We start from the raw sequence: 11,456 nt of genomic DNA on the forward strand, positions 1-11,456 counted from the left end.
ATTGGTAGCCTGTGGTAATTGTATAGAAAAAGAAAATGCGGTGTAAAAATATTAATCTGTATTTTTCTATTATAACTTCAGTGGCTCAAGAAAAAAAAAAAAAGTCAAAAATACAACTGTCCAGAGGCAAATAAACTCTTGATCCAAATCCATGTACCCTTGTCAAGAGTTAGTTTTTAGTAACATGTTCAGAAAAACAAAGTTGAGCCACAAATGAAACAAAGGCTAGGTTATCAGATACCAGCTGCAAACGTTATTTTTACTAAAACATTTTTTGCAAATTTTTAAATTATTGGTTCTAGAAGGCTTTGTAAAGATCATCATTCTGTTGCTTGAATGTACTGGGTAATTAAGTATATTCCCTATCTAGCTTGAGGCAACAGACCTTGTTTTGGCTGAAGGACCTCACACTTTTGTTTCCCCAGCCAGTGTCCTAAGACAGAGGGAGAGCGGATGGGGTAACGATCCCCCTTGCCTTGCCTGCCCTTCAGCTCTGCACTGGCGCTTAAGACCTGGTGGCCAGCAAGCCGGCCCTCTCAGGCCTGCCTAGGAACACACAGGGACTCTCAGAGTGTGGTCCTGGCAACCTCGCTGACCCTCGGTTTTACCACAGCATGCCCTGCCAAGTGGCAGGCCTCTTTCTGCGTGTGGCTGGGTGGTTTTCTTTCTGCTCAGCTCCCTGGAAGCAGCATTTGTCTGTGTTCGGCTCATTCTCCTGGAGTTCTCCTTTTCACCCCGCTGATAGCGGTGTATTCCTGTTTCGATGGCAGCTCCTGTGGGTGCCAGTCTTCAGGGAGGGGACCTTGGCTCTCCGGTCCCCTTCCCAGGTTTGGTGGGGGCTAAAGGTGGCGTTCTCTTCCAAGTAGGCTGAGTTGGTGCACTGTGAGCTCAAGATTGTACTTTTACTTTATGGAAAAACTTTTTTTCATAGTTCCATTTGCCTACAGAATTGTATTGACCAGCTTGGTTATTGATGAAGTCTTGTTTCTGTAAGCAGTGTACTATTCTTCTACTCTCACTGCTGTATTTCGAGCTTTACCTAGAATCTTAGGTATGCTCTGACTCATTTAGAAAGATTTATAATACAGAGTATGCAGATATATAAGGACGTACAAGAAGGGGGGGGGGGACACTCAGCCACATATTACTAATAGAAATCTTGTTTATTTCCTCACAGATGCAGCAGCTTTTTTATGAGAACTATGAACAGAACAAGAAGGGGTACATTAGGGATCTCCATAACAGTAAAATTCACCGCGCCATCACACTGCACCCGAACAAAAACCCACCCTACCAGTACAGGCTTCACAGCTACATGCTCAGCCGCAAGATCGCTGAGCTTCGCCACCGCACCATCCAGCTGCACCGCGAGATTGTCCTGATGAGCAAATACAGCAACACCGAGGTCCATAAAGAAGACCTCCAGCTGGGAATCCCCCCTTCCTTCATGAGGTTCCAGCCCCGCCAACGAGAGGAGATCCTGGAGTGGGAATTTCTGACTGGGAAATACTTGTATTCAGCTGCTGACAGCCAGCCCCCGCGAAGAGGGATGGACTCTGCACAGCGCGAGGCCTTGGATGACATCGTCATGCAGGTCATGGAGATGATCAACGCCAATGCCAAGACCAGAGGGCGCATTATTGATTTTAAGGAGATACAGTACGGCTATCGCCGAGTGAACCCCATGTATGGGGCCGAGTACATTCTGGACTTGCTGCTTCTGTACAAAAAGCACAAAGGGAAGAAGATGACGGTCCCTGTGCGGAGGCACGCGTATTTACAGCAGACCTTCAGCAAGATCCAGTTTGTGGAGCACGAGGAGCTGGACGCAAAGGAATTGGCCAACAAAATCAATCAAGAATCCGGATCCTTGTCCTTTCTCTCCAATTCCCTGAAGAAGCTTGTTCCCTTTCAGCTTCCTGGGTCCAAGAATGAGCACAAAGAACCCAAAGAGAAAAAGATCAATATACTGATTCCTTTGTCTGGACGGTTTGACATGTTTGTGAGATTTATGGGGAACTTTGAGAAGACGTGCCTCATTCCGAATCAGAACGTCAAGCTCGTTGTTCTGCTCTTCAATTCTGACTCCAACCCCGACAAGGCCAAGCAAGTTGAACTCATGAGAGACTACCGCATTAAGTACCCTAAAGCTGACATGCAGATTTTGCCCGTGTCTGGAGAATTTTCAAGAGCTCTGGCCCTAGAAGTGGGATCATCCCAGTTCAATAATGAATCTTTGCTCTTCTTTTGTGATGTTGACCTTGTATTTACTGCAGAATTTCTTCAGCGATGTCGAGCAAATACAGTTCTGGGCCAACAAATATATTTTCCAATCATCTTTAGCCAGTACGATCCAAAGATTGTTTATAGTGGGAAGGTTCCCAGTGACAACCATTTTGCCTTTACTCAAAAAACTGGATTCTGGAGAAACTATGGGTTTGGCATCACTTGTATTTATAAGGGCGATCTCGTCCGAGTAGGTGGCTTTGATGTTTCTATCCAAGGCTGGGGGCTTGAGGATGTTGACCTTTTCAACAAGGTTGTCCAGGCAGGTTTGAAGACATTTAGGAGCCAAGAAGTAGGAGTAGTCCATGTCCACCATCCTGTCTTTTGTGATCCCAACCTTGATCCAAAACAGTACAAAATGTGCTTGGGGTCCAAAGCGTCAACATATGGGTCCACACAGCAGTTGGCTGAAATGTGGCTAGAGAAAAATGACCCAAATTATAGTAAAAGCAGCAATAATAACGGCTCAGTGAGGACAGCCTAATGTCCAGCTTTGCTGGAAAGGACATTTTTAATTAATCTAATTTATTTTTCAAAAATTTTTTTGTACGATCAGTTTTTGAAGTCCATACAAGGGGATATATTTTACACATGGTTTTCTTACAAAGGACTCCTTGAAGATTGAGCTTTTTGAACAAAAATGTGATCATGTTTGCCTTTTGAACACATTTTCTTGCTAAACATTATGTAGCAGATGTGCTTAATTATGACTTGAAATGTACCTGAGGAGCAAAACTTTTTTTTAATATTTCTTTTTCAGACCTCTTTGCTATAGTCCTATGGCAGAAAACATGAACGTTACTGCAAAGTATTATTGTAACAAAACACTGTAACTCTGATAAATGTTTTGTTTTGACTGTTAACTTTGCACAGATTCTACCTTTTGTCTTTTTTACAACAGTTTTTTTAAGCCATTTCATGTTCCGGTTGTCAAATAAGGAAATGTGATAGTAACTGTGTCATCATCCTCAAGAGCTTTCCAAACGTGGTTGTTTCCCCAAAACTTGTCTCATTTTTCAAAACAAGGGAAGCAGGAAAACATAATAAGATAGATGGCTGTTCTTATTGCAATTAGTGTGGCCTGATGGACCTGGCATTAGATTTCAAGAAGGATCTGGCACTTTTTCTTCTCCAGACCCTTCTTTTTAAAAGATAAAATATAAATATTTAGAATGGCAAAGAATTATTACCATAAATCTAATGTATGCAAGGTTAAACAAAATAAACAAAACTTAACCCTAATGAAAGCATTGGGGGGAAATGTATCTGATTTTGTTCACTTCATCCTATCTGTGTTATGTTGACGGAGATGGGTGTCTCATTTTTAATTACTGTTTTGTTCTATCCTTTGTATCTGAAATACCTTTAATTTATTTAATATCCATTGTTTAGAGCTCTACCATTTCCCAAGTACCCGTTAGTTATTAGTATTTATGTGTATAAGGAGTGTTTAGTATATTTTATTTGCAGTAAACTGATCTCCAAAGATTTCTTTTTAAAAACTCTTCCCTGTCCTCAATTTTTACATTCCTTACTGTTTTACTAAATATTGAGTGTTCTTTGATAATCCTGGTGCTCATGTGTTTTGGGGACAAAAGTGAAATGAATCTGTCATTACACCAGAAAGTTTGTTAGACTCACGGAACAAATGTGCCTTAATAAATTTTTTTTTCATTTAGATTTCAAACAGTAATAGTTTTGTCATTTTAATATACATCATTGGAGATCTGCTTATTTGTAAATAGCCTATTGCTCATTTGGAAAAATAAACCAGTGGACAATATTTTTCTATTGTACTTTTCAAAACCATTTTGTCTCATTACTCCTGTTTTAGCTGAAGAATTTTATTACATTTGGATAGTAAAAATCTTAAACACTGACTCATAAGGTTTTTCAAGTTATTTGAGGGAAATATTTATGTGCACTGCAGTTGGGAATGAAATGAAACTTTCAAGTGCCTCTTTCCTCTCTTTTTTTGCTGGAATGAATGCGTCATCTTATGTTGTTCTTAAAGAACTTGCTGAATCTGTGTTTTATAGAACAAAGGTCTTCAAACCAGATCCAAGCCCCCTCTGGCTTCTTGACATAAGTGTATCTTTCAGGGCCCCTTAGTGAACCTGCTAGGCCCCTTAGAATCTGCATTTTAACAAGTGCCCACTTGCTGGTACTGTGTGCATAAATGTGCTCAGGATTTTAGGGTGGATCTAGCTACAGAATAAATTGCCCACAGTTCCCATATAATCTAAGAATCAAACAAAGTAAGATCTTTGACGCCAAAGCAGCAAGCTTTGTGGATGTGAATTACACTCCCAGGACAGGTATTTACCGTGTAATGACAGTGAAGATCCATGATAATGACATCGTGCTCACAGTAGGCATTGCTGTCCTTCAGCCTAATTGCCGTTTACTTTGTGGGAGTAGTTAGTTTTTCCTTGGAAAAAAGCACAGACATTTTTATTCTTCAGTAAGGAAGAGCATAGTATACATCCTGATGACAAAGTCAGTTAAATTCTCTCCTGTTTATCATAATAGGGAACTGTAGGACAGAGTGTGAGCAATTGCTGTGTTGAGCCTCAGTGGCTATCAGGTGTCCCAGTGATCCTTTAACACCGGCCACTTCCTTCCCTAATCTCATTCTTGCCCACATCTGCTCCTCTTCCTGACATCAGTGTTGATGATGGAGGTGCTACCCTCCCTTCATCAAGACTCTGTCTCTAGAGATGCCGTTGGAGCCCTTCACTCCCCTGGCATTGCCATGCCTGAACTCGGTACCCCCTGGCCTGTGGGCTCATGCTCCAGTTGGACACGCCCTCTTCCTAAAGCACCCCTCCAAATCAGCAGCTCTGGTTCCCCCTGCTGCCCAGAACAAAGACTCTGTAGGCCCCTCAGGGTGCCACCTCCAGCCCAACAGTCTCTTTGTTCATGAGGACTTCAGTCTCTGTCCGCCTGTGCTTTCCCCCTGCCTGGAGCGCTCTCCCTGCCTCACCACTGACTCATCTTCCAGGAGACCCTGAAACTCCCCGTGTCCACCCTGGTGTCATTTCAGGCCCTCCCAGGGTGGATGTGACACAGGTGGACAGTCTCCCTGGACCACAGTCCTGGGTCTCTTCTAGGCGATGACCGCGCACGCCAGGCCCGCGTCTGCAGAAGCCTGCGGAGCCCCACGCTGCCCAGCCCTCCGTCTGTGCTCCGGTCCCCACCACGCGCGCCTCCTGGCAGACAATGCCCAGTCCTACCTGCCCCACACTCATGACCTACAGATGAGTCCTTCTTCCCTGAAACTTCGAATGCTTTCTGGTTAGAACTCTGTTTCACTTGTTACTTTAGACTTTATCTTAGCTTGTGTAACTACTTTAAACACAAGAGAAGAATTCAACTGAAATGGCCCATGAACCCCAAACCAGATAACTCCTGTTAAAAATTAAGGATAATATGTGAAAGTCGTAAGGGGGGGTGGATCACAATGCACAAAGATGTGCGCAACCTCCCTCCTTCCTCCAGCCATCCTTTAGGCCCTTCCCGCCAAGAACCACCAGGTTTGTGGGGTTCTGGTACGGAAGGCAGGATGAATTGTGTAATAGGCTGACATTGGTAGCATTTAAAAAATTCACTTAAACGGATAAGGGAGGGCACATGCTTGCTTGGATCTGTGCCAGCCTCTGTTGCCACGAGCAGACTTACGGACTTGTGTTTGGAGGAAAGCAGGCTGGGTGGGCTGCCCAGGTGTGGCTGCCGTGTGGGAGGTCTGCCCGAGTGGAGGCTGGAGAGCCTGCCTCAGGTCAGACGGTGCAGCCGTTAACGTTTGGAGGGCCGCATCGCTTTCCCAGCACTGTTCCTCTGAGCCAGTGAGAGAACGTGCATGACAGATCTTAGCATGCAGAACTTCGGCTGGAGACAGGCTGCATGTCGCACGGTGAGGCCATGCGGCAGCCCTCTTGGCACGAGGGAGGCGCCATCTCTCTCAGAGCCCGAAAGCAGAAGGCCTGGGTGGCAGTCCCCTCCAGGGCCCTTTCTGAGCCCAGACACAGGAGCCACGACCCTCGGGAGCTGGTCTGTGTCCCACTGCCCCAGACACCATCATCCCAGCGGTCAAGCTCCTGATAACCGCGGGCAAGTCTGCCCTCATCTCCTTTCTGCCCAGTGCTCTGACCATATCCATTTCACAAGGCCAACCTGATGCAACTGGGGCAGAGCAAAACATGCAGCGCAGACAGTAGACTGGGGACCTTGGCTAATACTTCCTAACACAACCTTTGTCACGATGTGTGACCGAGCTAAGTGACAAGTCACGTTTCACCTCAGTTCTCAGCACTTGAAAGGTCACCTAGAGGCTCTGGTGTTGTCTGCAGCCACCTTCATGCAATGTGTCCATGGGGTACCAGTGAGATGTGGTCTCCACACCATCCCCCAAGGTTAAGAGAACGGTGGGTTTACAGAAGCTTTTCTCGCCTTGCAAGTCTTATCCTCCAGGAAGACACTTTGGGGACTGCCTACCCACTGGACAGCTTGCTAGTGGCTGAGGGCCTCCACTCAGTCCCAGACTTCCAAGATCTCCTTATGCTTCCTTGTCATGGGAGGAAGCAGGTGCCAGCCCTCCCTGGGGGGTTTCAACTGCATTGCTGCATGTGAACTCCTGTAATCTCAGCTGCAAAGGAGCTTATTGCCACAGTGCCTGGGGGCCAGCAAGGGGTCTGTCTTGTGAAGTGGCTCCACACAGCTGCCTCGAGGGGTCCCACTGTTCTTTCCCAGTCCTCAAAGAATGTCCCTGATCCACCTGAAGGAAAAGGCCAGCTCATACCAAATATGCTTAGTCTCGTTATAAATATAATGAAACTGTAAATGTTACAATGCAGATCAAATTAGAGCAACTCATTTTGTGTGACTTTCTGTAGAAGTGTTGCTATGTTTCAGGGTTTTGTTTTTTTACAGAGGTGTATGTGGAAGAGGTTGTTGTTTAGTTGGTAAGTCGTACCCAACTCTTTTGTGATCCAATAGACTCTAGCCCACCAGGCTCCTCTGTCCATGGAATTTCCCAGGCAAGAATACTGGAGTGCGTTGCCATTTCCTTCTCCTTGGGATCTTTCCGACGCAAGGATTGAACCTGTGTTTCCTGCATTGGCAGGCAGATGCTTATTTAACTTACATGCAGAGTACATCATGTGAAATGCTGGACTGGATGAAGCTCAAGCTAGAATCAAGATTGCTAGGAGAAATATCAATAACCTGAGAAATGCAGATGACACCACCCTAATTGCAGAAAGTGAAGAGGGACTGAAAAGCCTCTTGATAAAGGTGAAAGAGGAGAGTGAAAAAGCCAGTTTAAAACTCAACATTCAAAAAACTAAGATCATGGCATCCAGTCCTGGGCCTCCCTTTTGGCTCAGCTGGTCAAGAATCCTCCTGCAATGTGGGAGACTTGGGTTTGATCCCTGGGTTGGGAAGATCCCCTGGAGAAGGGAAAGGCTACCCACTCCAATATTCTAGCCTAGAGAATTCCATGGACTGTATAGTCCATGGGGTCGCAAAGAGTTGAACACAACTGAGCAACTTTCCCTTTCACTTTCATTAAATCCCATCACTTCATGGCAAATAGATGGGGAAACAGTGACAGACTTTATTTTCTTGGGCTCCAAAATCACTGTGAATGGTGACTGCAACCATGAAATTAAAAGATGCTTGCTCCTTGGAAGAAAAACTATAACCAACCTAGACAGCATATTAAAAAACAGAGACATCACTTTGCTGACAAAGGTACATATAGTCAAAGCTATGGTTTTTCCAGTAGTCATGTATGGATGTGAGAGTTGGACTATTAAGAAAGTTGAGCAGTGAAGAATTGATGCTTTTGAACTGTGGTGCTGGAGAAGACTCTTAAGAGTCCCTTGGAAAGTAAGGAGATCAAACCAGTCAATCCTCAAGGAAATCAACCCTGAATATTCACTGGAAGGACTGATGCTGAAACTGAAGCTCCAATATTTTGAGCACCTGATGCAAAGAGTTGACTCACTGGAAAAGACCTTGATGCTGGGAAAGACTGAAGGCAGGATCAAGGAGGAGGAGAAGGGGGCAACAGAGTATGAAATAATTGGATGGCATCACTGACTCGATGGACATGAGTTTGAGCAAGCTCTGGGAGATAGTGAAGGACAGGGGAGCCTGGTGTGCTGCAGTCCATGGGGTTGCAAAGAGTCTAACACAACTGAGCAACTGAACAATGACAACCATGTGGAGGAGGAGATAGGAGTAAAACGTTCACTGAAAACCATAGGACCAACCAGATTTGAGGTTGGCTTATCATCAGTGCAGTTAAGCCACTTAAGTGCCTGTTGTCAGATTTTTTTTTTTTGATACATTCAATTTACCATCCATTATATTCCAGTTATGAGGGTCTTCTTTACTTACTACTGTAAACCAAAACAAAGGTTTTTTTTCCTTTAAGAATATCCTAGCTACATTTCCTTTAAAATGGTAACAGCTATCCATTGATTTCTAATGAAAAAATTTAATAAATTGATTAAATCATTTAATGGTGCAAATTAGGCCAGATCTGGAATCTGCTTAGACAAAGCTGATGCATCCGTAATGAATTTCTCCCTGTTAAGTAGCCCATCACAGTTCAGTCGGTGACACCTCTGGGCTGCCACTTCCTCTTTGGTTTTGCTGATTTGCCCCAACCCATTGCCCCATGTCAAGCTCCAGCCCCACACATGCCTAGCTCAGTGCTATAGACATATTCCCATTGCAGAAAAGAGAGCATTGCTAGCCAAACCTCATGACTTTCAAATTTATTAATTCCAAATTAAGTTCAGGTCTTTCTTTAGGAAAACACTTCCTGTTACATAACTAAAGGGGAAATCTCATTTGTGTGCCCAGAATGCCCTCTGCAAACTAGAAATGTAAAACTAAAACTGCACATTCAAAGGATCATGTTGTGAAGCAAACATTTTGGAGTTTTCGATGAAGACTGTCTCCTCCACTGTAAATGACAGTGCCTTCACAATGCAAATATAGATTTACTGGGAAGTAGAGAAGGAAAAGGAATGGCCTTTAGTACTTTCCTTTTGCACCATCCTATTCCATTTTGGTAAATTTCTCTAGGGTTTTTCTTTATAGTTTAATGTATGCATACATACTGTTTGGCATCTTGCTCTCCCTCTCCCACTTAAAACACACTGTCTCTACAATTGTCTCTAAAGGCCCTCATATCTCTTATTAGAGTTGAGAATTTCCCTGCTGTTGGCCACCTCGAGTGTCCTGTTCCATCTTGGATAACCTTGAAGCCTTATGCACAAAGCCCTTTTCATACTTTGGATCATCAGATCAGTTTCCAGTAGTAGGTCATCCACTTCTAGGGACCTTAGTATTTGGCCACTTCTGACATTAAGTCATTTGGTATTTCACTTGGTCAACATTGACATTTTGTACCTACTAGTCATTTAATAAAACCTTTTAAAAATAAACCTGAACAACTAAGTGGCCTTCAAGAAATACTGTGGGAATATTGCACCCTGTGTCTTGGTTACATCATCCTGTGAAAACAGAAATTCAACAAACCTAATTTTGTTTCTGCAAAACTTGAGTCATTACAAAGTGAGAAAAAAGGCAGAAAGATTTACTGATGACTCAGGTGAGGGGAGGCAAGGTGCAGGTAGATGGGCTGTATGGGAACGAGGTACATATCTACACTCCCAGGTCACAGATATTTGTCCCATGAGATCAAAGCACAAAGCAAGGTACAAAAGTGGCAGCTCAAGGTAATGGGCTCCTCCCAGACTTTGAGGGGGGTGGGCGTAGACATGCCCAGAGACACTAGGATCCATGTGACCAGAAGCAAGGGCATTTTTCCAGAGAGAAAAGTGTACATTTGAACACAAATGGGAATTAATTTCGGTCTTACCACTGACCCCTTACCTATGTTGTACAGAGGTTTTGAGGGTCTATATAAATAGAATTACATATTTTAGATAATATACAAAATGTGGGCTTCCCAGGTGGTTCAGTGGTAAAGAATCTGCCTGCCAATGCAGGAGACACAGGATATGTGGGTTCAATCCCTGGTTGGGAAGATCCCCTGGAGAAGGAAATGGCAACCCTCTCCAGTATTCTTGCCTGGAGAATCTAATGGTCAGAGGAGCCCAGTCTATAGTCCATGGGGTCGCAAAAGAGTTGGACACAACTGAGTGACTAAACAACATATAAAATATATGTTGACTTAAAAACAATATTCACAACCTAAAAGCTGAGGGTTATGTTTTTTTCTCTGGGAATTATTAGGACTTCAAGCCTGGGAGACAGGATCTCAAGTGACCCTGAGAAAATGGCTCTGAGGAGGTGAGGTGAGGGGCCAGTTTATACAGAAGTTCTGCAACAAAGGGCAGGTAGTCTGAACAGCAAGAGATTATTGTTAATTTTAAAAAACCAGATATCCCAAGTTAAGGAGTTTTGTGCTTTTCTATGTATTGTAAGCTGTGAGAATCTGCGTTCCCTGAAATCGTTCCTTTAATAAGCATCTCAGCTCTCCTGGGCCAGTATCCGGTGTTTCTTCACGTCCAGAGCTCCCCTGGGGCTCACCATTGGGAGTGGCTGCACTCTGAATACCAGTTTTCTTCTCCTTCCTACGTGCCCTTAGGGCCCTTCAGCTCACACTGGAGGGCTGGAATCACCAGTGACTGTGATATCTTTGTTTACTGATATGGCAGGAAATATTTCATTTCATTTCTCAATAAAACAATGCAATTTATTGTTACTTGGCTTTTGTGCTCCCTGGAAGTTAAAGCCCATGACTGAATTTCAAGGCCCAGGCCGGGGGCTTCCATGAATGATCGTTTGTTAGTAGGAGCAGGAAAATAAGGGCACCTCATGATAGACAAAGGCACCTTGAGACCCCTGTTGGGCCTAGATGAGCTGGAGGTCTCTGAGAGGCTCTTGGGATCAGGGGAAACCACAGTTAACACGTGCCTTCCCGGCTTCTCCTTGGCTGGAGCTGAAGGTCCGAGTCAGTCACCAGGCAATCCCTGGGTAATGAGCAGTTTGGGTTATGATTCACAGGCCTTCTTTAAAATTAGATTTTGGGGCAAGCCTACTCCCAAAAGGGTGTGCCTGCCAGCAAAAGCTCACCAGGGCCAGTTTCTCTGAGGCAGATTGTGAGCACAGCCCACCACGAGCCATGT

The 11,456-nt window shown here is 44.3% G+C and overlaps 1 protein-coding gene across 2 annotated transcripts in view; it reads left to right on the plus strand.

Annotated features, from left to right (window-relative positions):
- The window catches only part of CHSY1 (chondroitin sulfate synthase 1), an 87,452-nt gene extending 83,286 nt beyond the window's left edge, over positions 1-4,166 (plus strand). For both annotated transcript variants that reach the window (XM_043922577.1, XM_043922578.1), the window contains exon 3: positions 1,178-4,166. In XM_043922577.1, the coding sequence (XP_043778512.1) occupies positions 1,178-2,770 (1,593 nt within the window). In that variant the 3' untranslated portion in view covers positions 2,771-4,166. The remainder of the gene's footprint in view (positions 1-1,177) is intronic.
- The last annotated feature ends 7,290 nt before the right edge of the window (positions 4,167-11,456 follow it).

The sequence above is a fragment of the Cervus elaphus genome, chromosome 13 (assembly GCF_910594005.1).
Source record: "Cervus elaphus chromosome 13, mCerEla1.1, whole genome shotgun sequence".
Lineage (NCBI taxonomy): Eukaryota > Metazoa > Chordata > Mammalia > Artiodactyla > Cervidae > Cervus > Cervus elaphus.